Consider the following 19,334-nt stretch of genomic DNA (forward strand, 5'->3'; position numbering starts at 1 on the left):
AAGTAAAATCTTTGTCTGTTAACCCAAATAAAGGATGTCCCAAAATTAACGCAAGATTTGTATTTGCCACTTTTTGCGCAGTAAAGTTTTGGCAAACCTATTAAAAAAACCATTTGACAGCTGATAGTTTAGGGTTAGTAGAAAAGAAGCATTAAACGATAGTACAACGTGTTTTCATTGTTGGAAAATATCTCAAAAACAATGAAAGTCTGGCGGCCACAGTTCGTAAATTTCGATGAAGCCCATTTTCACCTTGATGGCTTTGTTAATCGTCAATACTGCTGCATTTGGAGTTCAGAGAACCCACATGTGATTGTCGAAAAAAAATGTATCCTTAACATGTCACTGTTGGATGCGGATTCTGGGCTAGAGGCATCATTGAACCATAAAGCTAGTCAAGCAATGAAGTTAATGGTTCGATATAGCGACACGATAACACAGTTCTTTTTGCCTGAATTGGATGATATTGATGTGGACGACATGTGGTTTCAACAAGACGGTGCCACATGCCATATTGCCCGTGAAACAATTAAATTACTGTATGAGACATTTCCTAGCCATATACTCTCTCGTTTCGGTGATGAAAATCGGTCCCCTAGATCGTGTGCTTTAACACCATTCTATTTCTGCTTATGGGGTTATTTGAAGTCAAAGGTTTATGCCAACAGGCCGACAAGCACGCATGCATTGAAGGATAAAATTGAACGCTGCATCAACGAAATTCAGCCACATTTATGCGAAATGGTCATGGAAAATTTAGACAAAAGTGTGAGTATGTGACAGCAAAGCCATTGAGGACATTTGCCCGTCTGTTATTTCATACATAACCCTATCCTGTGATTCATACATAACCCTATCCTACGATTCAATAAAAATCATCAATTTAAAGAAAAAACTGTGTTTTTTATTTAATTCAAATCTTGCTTTAATTTTGGGACACCCTTTAGATTAACTTAGAATTATTATCAGATACCTGACAAATTAGAATCAGTATCGTTTTTATGTTAACGGTCATCTAAAGTGCAATTGAGAGTCAACAACAACATCTAAAGTGCAAATCATCTTCCCTTCATTATATAATTGGGCATTTTAAATCAGAGCCACATCAGAGCCTTGTGTTTAAATTAACAGGATTGCAAAAAGAATTTAGCATTTCCAAAGAAATAGTACCTTCTTTTAAAAGAAACGGAAACATTACTTCTTTTACTTTAATAAAATAAAGAATAGCTTGGTAGACCGAGATTACTCTAGTAGCTTATCAGAATCACTCAATAAATTTAAGTTTTATAGTATGTTTCTTCAGGAGGCGTATGAGTCCAAGAAGTCCCATGACCCAAATTATAACAATCCGAAAGTGTATAAAATTCGATTCATTTCTAAAACCGTGTATCCGCAGTCCACTATTCATGACAGTAGGTAGGTTTTTCTGAATGAGAAAGTTTCAAGGTCTTTCATTCGCCACTTCAAGAATATTGTATTCACATTATTGCATACATACGTTCGCCAACTAAAGAACTATGCAAGTTCAATATTTTTCGAATATTTATTGGTTTTTGTTTCCGTTTTTTGTTGTCGTTGTTTACTTTTGGTTTTGATAATTCCGTCCGATAAATGGCACTATATTTTTTCAGTTTATTTCAACAATGTATTTGACTTTGGCTCCGCTTCCGAGAAGAGTACTTTTTCCTCTTAAGAAATAGAATTTTCGTTGCATGAATATGACTACCGTAAAATCATTAAAATGTTTTACAAATCAAGGCTAACTTAACATTGTACATATAAGGCTATAAGTATCCTGATACTAGAACTTTAGCCCTGTAACCTTACAAGTAAAGAGTTATCGCTATGTTTGGAAAGCATGAGACTTACAAAGGTTTTTAACAAAAGGTTTACAAAGGTGCTATCAAACTGGACTTTTAACAATACAGGGCACGGCTCGTGCTACAGTTAACCGCTGTTTGTGGCAGTGCAAATTAAGTAAGAGCAATCAAACCAATTTAAACGTTGATCAATAGTGTAGGACAACATAGTTACATACTAAGCTATAAGCTGTCTCAATAATCCAACGACCCGCACGTTTAACGCATCGGCTGCTAGAGCATGCAAAGCCAAAATAATTGCATTTTGTTAGAGCTGGCAGAAATTCAACCGCGTAGCGCGAATGCTAGAAACTCTCTCTTTCTTTCTAGATCCAAAAACCTCAGCTTCAATACATTACAAGCTAATTTGCATTTTTGTGACGAATATCGAAAGAAAGAGTTAAAATCATAACAACTGGTTAGTTTAACACAAGAACCTTGCAGACTGACCAAATGAAGCAATTTTAATACGAGCATTAATTTACAGCCATATAGTATTTAGTTTGAGAATAAAGTTATGATTAAGATATTTAAAGCCTTGAAATTAAGCTCATTATAGTTAATATACGTGTAATAATGTAAGTATTAATTCCATAGCAGTTAGAAAAAAATAAATAGCAATACTAGAGCTATTTATATTTTTCTTCACAAAGAAACTTGATGGTGTGTTATTTTCGTAAACGTTTCGAAAACATTGTTTAAAATATCTTTAAAACATTTCTTAGAATTGTAGTAAAAAGTAGTATTTAACAATAAGAAGAATTTTACTTTTTGGTTTAAAAGATACAAAATTGTAAATTTTTAATAAAACTTTAAAAAAAATTTAAACATTTAACAGCTAATTTGTTTTTGTTATTTTATAGCTCTGTAGGCATTTACAATTATATATATATATATATATATATATATATATATATATATATATTTACAATTTAAGGTATTATTAAAGAGACAACCCAATTACATAGTACAAAATTTGACTCTTATTATTATTATGGTCAACTAGTAAACAAAGTATACCTAAACATAAGACAAAAGCGAATTTTTAGTAAACAAATGCTGCATAAATTTAGTTAATACTGAAAATGTTATTATATTTAAACTTCCTAGCATCATCATTATCTTCATTCAAAATTTCTGCATCATGCATCTTAATTTTTAGAGTTTATTATTGTTATTATTATTATGACTGGTTAAGAGAGTTTTTGATAATTTAAGACAGCCTCGTGAACTTTAAACATGATCGATCATTTTAATTGAACATCTGATTATAATGGCTTAAGTATTTTAACATACTAGCATGAGTTCGAACACATCATTAAAGCAGACTGCTGCATCTAACGCACTTCTGTTTAAAGTGGTTATAGTAATGAAGCCATTTTTCGTAAGTGTGCCACAGGCAATGATTAAAGCTCTCATTTGGATTTTAATTTTGAACATAAGCACACTACTTGTCAAAACATAAAACGATATACCTGCTCTTAAATAAGTCAAAATGCAATTTTTTATGTATAAGGTTTCTTTAAACACCTTACTAGGAACTAACGAATCTTGCTCAAAATTAATAAAACTTACCACCTTCACTTTTAGCTATCGATTCTTGTAATTAACTACTCTAATAAAAAGAAGTAAATTTATTCTACAATTTATAAAAATTTAAAATTAATGAAAAATGCCGCCCGGACGGTTAGTGATTCTGACTGCAGTACCGAAGGGCCTGCTTTCGAATCCCGGAGAAAGCATGGATCTAAATCGTCTGCCCCGTCATAGGAAGCAACGGTGGCCCACCTATTAGGTGCCTTCTTAATAAAGGGACCACTGTTTCTGACCATACTGGTGGCCAACGCCTTTAACGCTAATGCCCACTATTAAGAAAAAAACGAAAAGTTAAAAACTCCAGATTATAAATATTTGTTCTCAACGGGTCGTTAGAATTGAATCAAAACGCTTTTTAGAACTTAGAATAAACTGAAAATCATTAACTCTAGGAACAACTTTCGTCGGTTAAAAATTATCACTAACTGAATGTTAAATAGAACTGAATTAACTGAATGTTAAATAGAACTGAATTAACTGAATGTTAAACAGAACTGAATTAACTGAATGTTAGTTTCACATTTCATCAAATATGATCTTTACGCCATTTCAGCTACAAATCTCTCCACGAGCACAGGTTTGAATATTAATTGCTAGTAAATAATATATATAATAATGTAATAGTAAATTATATATAATCATGCGTTTATATCTTATCTAATTTTCATTTAACGGAAAACTAGCAGATAAAAACGATTGAACAGAATTAACATTACCTAGTTAATAAATACCTTACAAACAGAGCTACCTAAAAAATTATGATGGACTGTGTTATTTAATGCAGTATGTACTTTAATTGTCAAAAATAGTTCTCAAAAGTTATTCGATCTGCTTCACTACAATTACATTCGATAAACGGAGCTCTACAGTGTACCTGTCATAATATTCCAATCTGATACATTTGTCAAGTATCTGTGTCAGTGGTATATCATCTGATCCTTATCTAGTTGCCTAGTTTTTGAATACGATACCGACTTTTAGATCAGAAGATTAGAATTTATTAGTGTAAACACTGTCAAACATACTTTACTGAGGTTACGCAAAGCACATAGGCTCTTTTTCTCAACTCCTAAGCAATCGCTCAAAATCATGAATTTTATTCAGGATGCTGAAGCCTTAGCTCGTAACTATTTGAATGTGACTCCTGAAATAGTAATTAACAGTTTAGAATTAGGATTAATAGCATGTACGTTTTGGGCGATTTATTTATGGAGAAGCAGTGAGAAGAATCTTCCTCCTGGTCCAGTAGGAGTTCCAATTTTGGGATACCTTCCTTTTCTTGGGAAAGAAGCATACAGAACTCTACATGATTTGACTTTCACTTATGGACCTATTTTTAGGTAAGTTTAATAAATTATTCAAGAGTTATAACTTTCTGAGGTGAAAAGAAGACGTTCTGCTTCTTTAAAAGATGAAGGTGGTAAAGCCTCGAACCCTCCCCCCCCCCAGGGTGCGCTCTATCAAATTTAGGAAGAAGCTAGATAAAGTTGTGGTGCTGAAGGCCAACGGCAGCTGAAATCATTTGCTTCTTGCCCAGAAAAAATTCTTCGACTTTGTTTTGAAACTTCTTCGACTTTGAAAAGTCAGACAAGCTACAACAACACCATCAACATCATGAGTTTTAAAATGTTGTATCTGATGTATTTTGCGTTTAGTTATATACTATGAATAATTTATAAAAGTAGTAAATTTCTTGTAAGTAAGCTTTTAATGAAAACATAAATATTTTAAACATAAGTATTAAAATATTTTAAAACAATTTTAAAACAAGTGATTAAGGTCAAATGGTTTAGATTTTGTTTTAACTGCATTTTAATATATGCATATTTAAAATCCTGATATTTTTTACCTGCAAATATTTGATGTGTAATGTGTAAATATTAAATCGTGATGAGGTTATGGATCGATGATTAAACCTTGAATGAAAATTTGGAAACAGGGCATATGAAAAGGCATAAAAAACGAAACTATAAAGATCACAAAGAAGTTAAAATTAGCAAAAATTAAAAATAGGATTTATAACTCTAGAAAAATACAGAGTTACGCAGTTGCATTCATGAAACTTCCACATGAGAATAGTAACATAAAAGAACTACTAAATATTTGCATGTTGGATACAAATTTATTTCATCGAAGAAATAAACATTATACAAACCGTAGTTTATGTTTATATTGGTGGCCTTACATTACTCCCGTCACATATCCACTAAATGATATTAAATAATATTACAGAGTGTTAATTGGCAGTTATATTTTAAAATAGTCGTTAAATAGAACTGACAATAAGACGCAACAATACGGCACAAAAATTACTCACTACTTTTTACCTTCGACGATTCACTCGGCGTATAAACTTTCGTATTTGATTTTTGAAAAGTATATTACCTTGGTTATCAAGTAGTTTTGAATTTAAGCCTTCAAGGACCACAGCCATCTCCGTTCATTCGTCTTGGGCAAGCACTTTTATAACCCTATTTATATGGCCTATTTAATATGTACTTCTAATTCTTTATTTTCTGGTGCAAACAAAATTAACAAATAATCGAATATTTTTCCCCAAACGTTGCGTGACGAAATGAAACATACGACAAATATACTCAGAAACACGGATGCAAAATGAGTTTGGTAAGGGTTTCTTAGTGCATCACTGTTTTGTAAAGTTATGGTATAAGGTTTTGTAAAGTTATGGTATAAGGTATTTTCGCCTGCTATCCTCGTGTAAATGGAAGCACACTCCAAGCATATTCAAGAGATCCAAGGTTCGATTCGTGGGGACAGCATTGCACATTTTTCAAGTCTCCTACTTCGAAACAACCTAATGACTCTAGAAGTGACGCCCGAATTAAAAAAAGTGGTGGGTGATAATTCGTCACCACCAGAATATGGCGACAGTGTCTAATTATTAAATTTTATATTTCTGTTTTATAAAAATATAATTGCGAATTCTAGTTGTCTTAAATGCTAATTCAACGCATTTGTAACATGCATCCTTCAAAATATTACATGCGCAAAAAATGTTAATTATATGTGTGACTAAGATATTCCTCATTATTGTTTTTCAGTTTATACCTCGGGAGACGTCTAGTAGTGGTCTTGGGCACTTTTGAAGTTGTTAAAGAAGCTTTGTCGAATAATGACATCTTGGATCGCCCTAAAAATCCGCCAAACCACCTCTTACCAGATAGCACAAGTATGTATCCTATGATTACACGTGATCCATTTAATTTTTTTTTTCTGAATTAAAACTCTCGGTGTTACAATTCATATACTGATAATACAGATGGTTTATTTCTCATTTACATCCTTAATCTGATTTTATAGAATACCTGATAGTTTTTTACAAAAAAATCAGAGTTTGATTTCAGAAATATTTTGTTAAAAGCAAATTTATTTAATACATTATTTATTTACTTACTCGATTTCAGAAAGGTATTGCTGAGAGTTTTGATTCTTGGAATTTGTATCTGTTAATCTTATAAGCTATTTAATTTCACAAATCAGTAGCGGTAGGAAAAGAAATTATATGCTATTAATTTCTCATGTCCATTATTTCAAAGAGTGAAAGTTACTAGTCTAACATTTGCGCTAGTTGTCCAAACTTCCACATAATTTTGATTGCTTACCTAAACCTTTACTAAGACTGAATACTTGATCCTTCCCTAAGGCTGAATATATATAACTACTGATACAAACTTTCAGCATTTAATTACAGGAGAATAGGATAATTATTTTCATAAGCTCAAAAGCCAAGTTTTCGCTTTGTGCCAACGACTTCAGTATCATAAATTATTATCATGAGGACGACAGTTATTCCGCCTTTTTCTGGAGCTATTTCTGTTAGCTTTGTTGGCAACAATTACTTCAGTGGGACTCGAATTGGAATCTACGTATTGTTTAAACAGTACTTAGGCAGGCGGGCAAAAAGACGCATTCGATTCCGAGTCGGATATTTTCTACCGCAACAGAGGCGCTAGTATATCCTTTTCGTCAATGCAGCAGGACGATATAAGAGTATGGTGCTGGGACGTAGACGAGTCCCTATTGTAATGACGTATACGAGTAATGACGAAACTATACCACGAGATACGACATCATGCAATTTAGACTGGATAACTGGAGAACGCTGAGTTTCGATTAGAAAATAGTATAACATCTTTGATTTATTGTTGTATTGGTCAGAAGCAATAAAGTTTTGAAGCGCGTCTTGACAAACGTGCGCTACTATGCTATTTAGCGCCTGTTGTCATTAACAAAATAATAAGATTTTTAAATTGTCTTCTACGTGAATCGCAAATAACCTGTTCATCGAAAGGACTAAACTGTGCGACAACAAGGGTGCCGTCTGGTGAGTAACCAGAGAATTACTTCAGTAAAAGCCAAGTATCTAACCTGATAGGTTGTATTAAATTCTTGCTCTGTAATTTTCTTAAAGTTAAATTTAATGTTCGTGTGTAATAAATACTTGTTACACTATACAGGACTCTTCTATTTGACCCTATCTAAAACGACCCTCTCATACTCTTATATTTATCTCAGAATGCATTTATAAGCAGTTTATGAAAATAACAGTATTTATAGTAATCAAAATACATTCTGGACATATTTTTTAAAGAAAATCTTAAAGCTGAAATATTGCATCTACATATATATACATAAAATGTTACAAGTTACTGAGAAAAACTGAGCATGGTCATCCAAAATTAGATTCACAATAGCTAGCTTTTAGTACTGACATTTCAATAAATTTTGAAGATGGTTCTAAAATGATTAAAAATATGAAATTTATGTATGCATTATTAGACTGTTTTTAGTAATAATAAATTTTGTTTTTCTGTTTGTGAAACTGGAGTTCTGTCACTGAGACAGGGCTAAAAGAGAGCGAGATATCATTTGTATAAAATAAACCAGGTCTTCTGCTCCCTTTTTATATAAGCTCGGTTAACCAGAATTTGGTGAAGAACAAGGGATAAAAAACTAAATATTCCTGGAAATATTTTTCAGCTCAAGTTTGTATGTGATATTTTCTTTACTTAATCCAAGATGACTAAACGTATGAAAACTATGTGTATATGAATATTGAATAAACAGAAATTGATCCACGTGGATGGTTAATTCAATCGCTAAATGTCTAGATGACGATTATCTTCGCAAGGAGTCATTAGGTATTTATCGGAGTAGAGCAATGCCCTCTCCGGGATTTGAATTCTGAACCTCCTGATTGCCAGCCGAAAGTGCTTACAATTACATCACGAAGGCATTAAGAAAAAAAGGAGAGAAAACCTTATGAGGTCTAACCAAAGCTGGCCGTCTTATATAAACATATTGCACTATTTTGTATCCAATCGCTGTATTTAAAAGAAGAGGTAGAAAATAAATTATCCTTATCAGCAAGGTATAATAAAATTAAAAATGAGTTTACAATATGTAAATACATACTAGTTCAGGCAAGCAAATTAATTGTTAAAAATAAATAGCTTGTCCTTTACTAAAAGGAATATGCACTTACATGCATAACGATTCAGAATTCTTTTCCATCAACAGCGTTTACAGATGTATCATACGCATAACTGATTCTCATAAAAAATGCAATATGTTTTCATTACCGGAAATGGAAATTTCCAGTTAGGAATGGAACAAAAAATTCAATTAGATTTTATTCAAATATTAACAACAATCAGCCCATTAATAAGAATGAAAGAAACCGTTTTGCATAAAACGAATTTCCCTATACTTTCTCGATATTTTATTGAATATAAAATTAAAATAAATCCTGTTTATTTTGATAAAAGTAAAATACAAATGCTAGGTATATGAATAATTCTTATTGTTCACATTGCTCCAAGGCAATGATGCGTTATTTTTATTTAAAAAACTGATAGTAATTCAGAGTTTGAAATTAATGTATTCGTTTTCGCTCCTCGAATAAATTAAAAAAAAATGGTGTGCGAAAAACTTGAATATTCTTCGCACTCAAAGAGAAGCCCAGAAATTCTAAATTTAGTTCCTTTCACACACAAAGGAATATTGATCCATGCGCCTCGAGCACCTTATTTGTATCTTCACACTAACTTAGTTTCTTTTGTTATTCCTGATGACATTTTTTGCATGTTTTAATAATGAGGAATAAAAACCTGTATCCTTTGAAAAAAGTGTACAAAAAAATATATATCCTTTAAAATAAGTGTGCAAAAATCACATGTCCTTCAAATAAGTGTACAGAAATTTTAAGCCTTTCGTAGAGAAATCAAAATAAATTACGAACGTTCTTCACTACTGTTACAGCTTTAAACTTTTTAATAAAGAAAATATTTATATAGTATGTTAATTTCATTAGTTAATGAGCATGCGACTGACAACTGAAAAATTGTCTTCTTCTTGTTCTGGCAGTGACTCAACGAATGAAACATCAGCGTACGTTGTTTAGTTCTGACTGTTGAAGAAGCTGGCTACATGAGTTTTAAAATGTTTTTCTCCTTTGTAACTAAACACAGGTGAGGTCCTGTTATGCATTTTCCAAAATCGCATTCCTTTTTTTGCATAGCATAGCATCTGGCATGTTTTATCATATGAATTTATTCAATTCAAGCCATTTCAAAGTCTAAATGTGTACAATAGCTTTTATAGTACGAAAGGAATTCGAAAATGTTTGCAAATTATTTTTATTCCCTTTCTCGAAGTAAAGGAACTATTGTAATCGCGAAAATTTTGGGGTATCATATTTCAACGGAAATATCAATTCTGACAGTTCCCAACTCATTTGGACGATTTTTTTTACGTGACGTCTATACGTACGGGCAGAATAAAAGACATCTTTCTCCAAAACGGATCTTAAAATGGATTCAAAAAGGAGTTTTCTTTGATTGCTTGTACGTATATAGGTAAGCGTGTGTTTCCCTCGCATAACTCAAAAACAATTAGTCGTAGAACGTTTAAATTTTGTATATAGGACTGCTATAACATCTAGTTGCTCACCTCATTTTCCTATTGCAATCGGCAGTATATCCACTCCCTTATCCGGCTTAAAAGTCCTTACCACGCCTTTTTTCCCGCAGTCGTTGGGCCCACCAGCGGCCGAGCGGTAAAGTCGCTGAACACTGGTAGTTCGGTCCGAGGTTCGAATCCCGCGAACGGGCTGGCTGTATGGGTGTTTTCGTGGTTTTCCCCATGTGTAGCGTGTATACGAGCCAGTTTCCCTTAGAAAGTCCTCCACGAAGGCATCCCTCCCCTTAGGCAGATAGCCCTAGTGTGCTTTGCCATAATTAAATACACCAACCCGCAGTCGTTGGTCATAGTCATATACTTCCAATTACATAAGTGCTTTTAAAGACGAAAATATTCAAGTTTCGGCAATGAAAATTAAAAAAAAAAAAAAAAAATAATATTCCACAAATTCCAATCTGCGGGATTCGAACCAGGGTCCTTCGGTATCGCAGCCAGGCTTCCCTAACCGCTATACCGTCTGGGCAGCCAAATTTACATTAAATAAATATTCTATTAAGGAAATAAAAGTTGTGTTCACCTTTCTCGAACACTCTCTACAAACATTCATTTTTAATTAATACATGCCAGCCAAATGAAGTAACTTTCATAATACGACTTTCAAAGTTAAATACAGAACCTGTTTTATTTGAAATCGAAAAGTATTTTTTCATAATAAGTCAAAGGGGGGGAGACTTTTTTACGCATTTTAAGCAATGACTATGAAGCCATTACTATTGCAGTTGCGAAGTAAAAGAAAAGTAAAACTTCAAAAGATCGGTTTACTTCATTTCTCCTAATTATGATGCATACATCCCAAGCCGCCATATCAGCTTTCTATTCAATAAGTTTCCTCAGTTAAAAACATTAAAAGCAAGACAGTCACTACATCCATCGTCATCTCAAATAATTTTTTATCTGGAACATCTTTTAAATGAAGGTTTTGTATTCAAGTAGTGAGTTTGAATAATCTATGTCTAAATAAACTTCCACTCTAGAAAAAGTTCATTAATTAAGTAATTAAAATCATGGTCTTTGAAAGCTGATAAAGTTAGGATAAATAATACCATTAATAAAAGGAAGTACTTTAGATTGTGTGTTTTGGACTAAACTGCTTTTAAGTTCATCGGGTGTTGAATGTAAATAAAACATATACGTAGACAAGAATCTTAAGTGGTTTCATAGATAGCAGAATACTTGACCACGTTCTTTCAACATAAATAATCCTTATGCAATTAAAGTTTTCACAAAGCAAGTAAATTTGCTAAATGGCTCTTTTAATGATTTGCTTTTGATTTCTGCCTTAGATGATTTTAATAATTGTCTTATAAAATTGAAGATAAAAGCTCCCATTTCAAAGGTTTGAATTCTAAAGTTTTCCCTTCAATTTACAAAACTATACTATTCCGATATTTACACCATTCATTATCTGTGTTGCTTACCACACATTGACCAAACCTAAACTGCTTTGTAATTCCTTAAAAAAAGAATGCGAAACTTGAGTCATAAAAGGAGAAACTCATAAATCTCCTATTTTTGTAATAATTTCTGGTCGTTTAAGTAGTCCTTCACTTTCATTTAACAATTTTAATTTCTAGTTCTACTTTTGTAACGCTCAAAAAAAAAGACCTTACTTTGTAATTTTAATCTTTTGGTACCTCTTTGTTATCTCTTATCTTTGTGCCTCTTTCTTATATTAGGAACTCCAGTTGATCTACTGTTGGAAGATAGAACGTGGTAATAAGTTATCAATAAATGTATCTTTCCAGTTGATGCCATAGCCTTAATTTTCAGCGCAATCTATTAAACAAGTGCTAAGAGTTGTTTAATTGGCTGAGTTGTTTAATTGGCTTGTATGACTTCAATTTTTCGACATTTTAGAATTTGTTATTTTCTTCATGTTGCTCTGAGAGGTACCAAGTAATGAAACCAAAGTTTTCAGCTTATTTAAAAATTATGTAATATGACGAAAAATTTAAGAATGTTCTGATTCCATTAAAGGAAAACATTAATTGTCTCTAAGAAAGACGAAATATGAAAATGTATCAATGAAAAGTGTAAATGAATGCTAAAATTTAGAGTATGAAATTGATTCGAAAGAAATCAATTTACATTTACAGCAATCATATAATTTACTCACTATTGGCACAGGAAGTCAAATTTAAGAACTAAATGTAGTGACCAAAACTTTTTTTAATGTATAACTACACTTTCTTAGATGTAACTGTAACTTTCTTAACTACATTTTCTTAAATGTAACATTAACCTTGAGAAATTTGCATTGGGATAATTATAGATAATTTGCTATCTGCTAGTTTTAGTTCTCTTTTTTTCCTATTTTTCACATTATTTCTCACACAATATTCGTCTATTCAAGAAGAAAGAAGGCCACGCAAATTTTAGCCATTTAAGAAGACCACGCAAAATTTAGCCATTCAGGGCATGAAATTGACATAACTGTGATGTTTAAGCGAAGTTTGCCTGTCTCGGGGATTTCGCTCGCCGCTAATGAATGTTTGCTTGCTGAACTGTCAGTGACTTCAGAGTATTAGAATTTGGTAAGTGAGACTTGAATCTGTATTTGCGCAGTTACAGCTAAACTATTTCTAGGTATTTGTTTGATTTTGTTAATATAATTTTTTGCTGCTTAAGACAGCTGTTCGCAAGCTAGCGATTCTTCTGCTACGCAGTGATTCATTTTAACTTGTAAAAATTACAAATAATGGCTAATAAAATATTTTTCCAGCTATTAAATTACGTTGTGTAGGAATAAATAGTTGTGATAATACAAAATAAGAAATTTTGAAATTCTTTAATAATTACGTCACAAGATTTAATAACAAAGTAGCAAGTTTTAATCCTTCTTTTCTTAATGAACATTTGATAAATAATGTGCAAATGTAACCTCAGTTACACATACCCACATTCGACTTACATAATAATAATTTTAAATTTACTTACTTTACTGTAGTGGACAAAAACCTATTATTAAAATTTGATTATGCTTAGCTGCTCAATTTCATTACACTAGCCATTAGGAATGCCGGTAATATATAAAAATTTCAATTAACATACACACAAAGATTTATACCTAAATTTAAAAGATACTCCTGACTATCAATTTATAATTTATATATATTGTTACGGTTTTTGTATTTATTTAGTATTTTTTAAATAAAGTTAATTAAAATCGTTTTATATTACCACGCAATGTAGCACGAGACTTATTTGAAGAGAAAGCTAAGCCAGAAAAGTTAAAAATACATGAGCACGAGCATTTAATAAATAGATATCTCGTAATTGTACGCTTTTGCTTTTCGGGAAAAATCGAGAAAATACCAGACTATGCTCATGCTGATTAAAAAGCTTATAAAAGCGGGATCAAAATCTCTCAATTCAAGTTTGTTTAGAAAACTGTTGTTGTTTACTGTAGCGATTCTTATATGAGTTTGAATAGTTTAAAAGATAACTACTGTGAGATATTGTAACATTGTATGCATATATGTGGAAATTTAAGCATTTTGTTTTATTTGTTGTGATAGTAATAAATTTTGTTCCCTTCTCATAGGACTTTTGCATTCAATTTATTACGAACCCGTACGCACGCAACAATATTTCACATAATCCATGCATGTATGAAAGAGGTGAAGGGTACTTACGGCTTTTTTCGGCTTCGATGTAAATTTCTATAGTCCGATTTTGTTCATAGGAGCACTATAGATACATTCCACACTGTTAGATATATTTCAGACGAATACTGACTTCCCATACAGTTCGATACAGTCCATAAGAGGAACTGTTTTCGGTATCTCTATCCTCTTCTTTTTTGTAGGACAGGAACCCTTTTCTCTCGGTCTTCAGCTGAAGGTCTGCACCTGCATCACCTAATCATCACAGCCTTAAGCAGGAACCCTTTTCCCTTGAAGGTCTGTATCTGCATCACTTTATTATAAAAACCGCAAACAGGACCTTCACATCAAGGCGCAGTAAGAATTTACATCTTTTTAAGACAGCTTCGCTAAAATACGTTCTTTTTTCATCACATTCTGAGCACATCTTTCAGCCAGTGATCTCTCGCTATTCGTAACTTGCAATAATTATTTCTTAAAATCTGGAAACTGAAGCACTTCACCTTCAACTAAAAACTGAAGTCTGTCCTGCCAAGGGCAGCAAGCCGAAAAACAAACGAAGACTCACCTCCTCTTTTATCTTCCGCAAAATGTATTCTTTCTTTTTCACACCCCGCGCACACCTTTCAGCCAGTGATATTCTGAACTTGAAGGAAGCATTTCTTAAAAATCAAAAAAATGGAACACTTCACCTTTGTATAAAGCTGAAATCACTTATCTTATAGCAAGGGGAGCAAGCCGGCAAAATATATGCAGACTCTTCCGTCTCCACCTTTTTTTTTTTTTTTTTTTTTTTTTTCTTTTCATATCTCGATCAAGCAAAGGCACGAAGCCGCAAAAAAATTTAAGTCTCCTTGAAACCCCTCCTCCTTCGTTTTCCCCAAAATCTTCTTCCCTTTTCAAATTTCAAACTTACTTATTAAGTAACCACTCTTCTCCTGCAATCACGTCTCACTTGTATCTATTTGGTCAAACATGTTTGGGATAATTCTATCCACGAAATGATTAAATTCAGGCGCCGTACATTTTTTCCTATACTCCCCAAGAAAGACAATATAGGTATTTAATCTTTCGTACGGGGTGGGAAATTTCCAGAGATACACAACCAACAAAACGTCTCCCACGAAGCAATGCTCAGCGTACTCACTTTGCATCACAGTTTTAAAGCGACAATAAATGTCTTCAGTCCCCATTCAAGTCTTTTTTTTTCCTTTTTACAAAGTTGCAGCTCCGTAACCTCCCGCAACGGAAATTGGTTTTAATTTTCTATTTCCAGGCTTTCAGCATATACCTATAAAAAGATTTTTATCAAATGTCTGTCCGTTTGTCGTTCCCCGAGGCTGTCTTCTCATTAGGGAAGGAAAGGGCATTCTCATTTTGACCAACAGTCTGCAGTTCAATTCAGCATCTTCAAAATGAGCTTCGTATTGGTAATAAGACTTCGCTCTCTATTCTGGCTTTACTGCAAAAACTCCCTTTCATTCATGATGTGCATCTGCAATAGATACCTTCACATACTAGCCTCAGTGGTAATGAAATAGCTAATATCCTAGCTAAGGGAGGTGCTTCAATGACTCTTACCGCTGGCACTCTGACCTTTTTAGAGATCAGCTCGAGAGTTAAATCTACTGTTGCCTCTTCCCGGCATTCTCCTCCGGCTCATGAATGGTACTTTGCCAGGTAACCGGAAGATGCTAATACTTTTGGAGATATTCGAGCTCACCAGACCAGGCTCCCAAGTGACTTTGACGAGGCTCCTAAGTTGACACCTGAAGTGTCTTAAATTTAACCGGGAAAATAAGATCTATCTCACCTGTAGGAAATGTAATACTGATCATTTCATTCCTAAACATCTTCTCACATGTTTGGGACTTTCAAAAGATGACCTATTGAAAAGACCTACTTTCGTTTTGGATTTATTGACGGTTCTTGGACTCATGTATCTTGTCTAGCCTAATGGCTAACCACTTAGGATCAGTAATAGCAGCAACAAAAGCATTCTCTCTTTCTTCTGCAACAGACACAAGAGCTAAACCATCCTTTAACCTAATCTCAATCAGTTTTCCTGGCACCTTCCGCTCGTTTCCTGTCACTAGTTCCCCATAATTAGGATACCATTGAAGTCCAAATCTCTGCATAACAATTAGTTTTAAAAGTCATTGTTCTTTTGATAGTTGTAACTAATTCGCCCTGACATTGAATACAGCCTAAACAAATCTGTTAGTTTCTGTAAGTCAAATTGGCACAAGCCCTGTTAATTTAGGGTTATGAAAGGCATTCACAATAAAGAAGCTGCACGCCTAAATATGTTGCAGTGCTTGTATAATGACAAAACAAGGCAAAAAGCAATTGCATCACCTTTTAGGAAGTATTGAAAGAAATCGCACTTACAAGCGTTATTTTTACATTTATTCGAGGCTCTTAAATCAGTCAGTGATATCTTCTTAATATTCAGAACATTAAATATCATTCGGTGGTTATGATAAGAGATTCAGTGTTTTATTAGAGAGATTCGGTGTTCATTCGGTGCTCTTGGTAAAAGAAGGCATTACGTTGACAAATATTCCCAAACGCATGAATGCAGCCTATGCTAACACAGTAGTTTCTCATGCCATGACAACTGGTGGGATAGCATGTTAGATAGAGAACAGTGTCGCTCAAATAATGATTCTTGATTTCGCTACAGTGTGAATGAGACTGCTGATGAGATTTGTACTGAAGTCTAGGAATATGCGATAGAAACAATGAGTAACATTTTCTCGGAAACATTGCATCGGAAATGGGTATGAGTGCTGAATCAAAAGAAAAACATCCCTCTAGATAAGAGGAAGATATCGGATGTCTGCGTCACATAGGTAAATGAAGAAATATTACGGAAATAGGCATCAGTAATGGATCAGTGAAGAAATGAAATTCTTGCTAGAAAAATCTTAAGATGTCGAGAATTTGCACCAGATGGGTAACCAGAATGTTGACGCTGGAAATGAAGAAAATCAAAATTGTTTTTCACTGGTAGTGGCAGAAAGATAAAACTTGGCTTTACCACCGTGACCCAGACACAAAACACCATAGTTTGAAACAAATAGAAATTAAATATTATCCAACCTCATAAAGTCAGAATCGATAAATCTGCCTAGAAGATTTTTTGGTAATGAAAGGGTAATTTCAGAGGTACACATCCGATGCTGAATTACAGTGAAGTCACAGTATGCTTTTGACTTTCTTTTGGCCCCTCTAGAGCCCCAAGATGATTATTCACAGATATTTCTAAAAATACCTTGAAAATCGTAATCGTATCGCTGGCTATATCATTATTTTCACGACTTTCTCTACATTATAAAATGTTTACTACATTTTTCAGAAAAGGTAAGGAAGACAAGATTCTTGTTGTCCTCATCTTGTCTGTTACTTTCTTCCACAGATAAATTCCATAAGAAAATATTCCATCAGGGCATCATTCCCATGAGCGGCTGAGTGGTAAAATCACAGAAGAGTGACACATTTGATCCGCCTACGGTATGTTTACATGCGGCCACCCCATTTGTCAAATCCTGGCGAGTGGCTGCGTGGGACTTTTTATACATTCCCCATGTGTAACGTAAACATGAAACAGATTTCCTTAAACATTTCTCCACTTAGGGAGGGAATTTTCCCGTGCTTAGCTGTAATTTATATAGTCCAAACAATTTGGCTCGCCATATTTTGATTAAACAAACAGCTGCAGATTTAAATGCAGCAACACATTTCGGTTTATGTGACAAACGAAGAGTAACAATGTGTTCCTGAGTGAAATCTTTCAAGAAGAGATAGCCATACATTATTTCGCCGAAATGCATAAAGCTTTTCTGCAAAAATAATAACAATCAAGGTTAAATTTGTCTAATTTTAAAATTCATACGCGCATACTTTTTCTCAGAGATTATTTTGCAGCGAATCCAGTTTCACGTTCCTTTTTCCTTAAAAAGCTGTGGCCCTAGACATCAAAATGTCACGAATCTTTCGCCTTTAAATGTCACAGAATGTTGCTATTTTTCTTGCATTATTTAGGTTCTAAAAGAATTCATGTGTTACATTTTTAGCAAAATTCTGTTTAACAGTGTAGAAATAGAAATATTATAGTGGTATAAAACAGTATAACTCTTATTCCTTTTCTGAAGCAAATTTTCATGTTGTAAGTATTAAATAAAGCTGTTTTTGCATTTCAGCCATTACGAATTACATTGTTTCTCGCTTGCGCAAAAGTCTTAAATCTGAATTGACAAAATTGATAGTAATTTTACTGCAGCTCAAATTTCTGAGGATAGAGTATTCTAAATGATTTTCATAAATTTCACAAATATAATAAAAGTCCAGAAATTTGAGATTTTTTTCAAGCTTACTCATATTTCTGTTATGATTCATGGATTATTCTTTAAAATTAAATAATTTTAAAACTTAGTACATGTATTGGACTTGAAAACGTATCACATAATAACGAATATTATATGAAAGCAACAGATGTACGCATGTATAATAAATTGTTTCAAATCCTGTTCATTTAAAAGAGAATCTTGATTTCACATAACAACGTGATATCAGATTTTGATTGATGATTTATAAATGTAAATTTCAGTTCAAAAGCATATATATAGTGTAATGCTTATTTAATTACACGTTAATTGTTTATATTGTTTGATACTAAGCATTTTCTTAATTTTTTTAAAGATTAGAGTAATCTTCGCATGCAAAATTTTTCAAATTTATTGTTGATAGCAAATTTATTGTTTATTCTAGGTCATGAATTTATGCGACTTTTTCAAACTAATTCCAGTCATTTCGAGGGAAACAATCACCAAATCCCTCTTCTTCAGAAACAAGCATTCTGTTAAAACTGTTGCTGATATTTGTCGTAGATCTTTGGCCATCGGTAATAACGATTTCTCCAACTAAGTTTTGATCCAGTATATCCCGAGAGATTTTATTATTCTTTTCCTTGCATCAAGCTTTTAAAAGTACTTTCATGCAAAACGACTTATAACTCCTCATTTAGTAGTCCTTTGAAAAATACAACTGGAAGCTCTGCCCTGACATATATCCATGACTAACTGGAATTCAACACCCAGCCTTTCAGCTAAGAAACAATTTACACTGAGCAACATAAGAAGATTTTAAAAAATTCTGATAATAATAGGTAATATTTAAGATCTGAGTATAATTTGGTTTATTTAATTTAATAATGACAAAGTACGCGAGGGCTGTCTTCTAAGGTGAGAGATAACTTCGTGGAGAACTT

The 19,334-nt window shown here is 33.1% G+C and overlaps 1 protein-coding gene across 1 annotated transcript in view; it reads left to right on the top strand.

Annotated features, from left to right (window-relative positions):
• Positions 1 to 4,475: 4,475 nt before the first annotated feature.
• LOC118185452 (cytochrome P450 2J1-like) overlaps positions 4,476 to 19,334 on the top strand; it is a 49,017-nt gene continuing 34,158 nt past the window's right edge. The window contains exons 1-2 of the mRNA XM_035355298.2: positions 4,476 to 4,795; positions 6,518 to 6,645. Of these exons, the coding sequence (XP_035211189.2) occupies positions 4,545 to 4,795; positions 6,518 to 6,645 (379 nt within the window). The 5' untranslated portion in view covers positions 4,476 to 4,544. The remainder of the gene's footprint in view (positions 4,796 to 6,517; positions 6,646 to 19,334) is intronic.

This window comes from Stegodyphus dumicola, chromosome 1, assembly GCF_044657685.1.
Source record: "Stegodyphus dumicola isolate Sdum_Otavi_A_Nest chromosome 1, ASM4465768v1".
NCBI lineage: Eukaryota > Metazoa > Arthropoda > Arachnida > Araneae > Eresidae > Stegodyphus > Stegodyphus dumicola.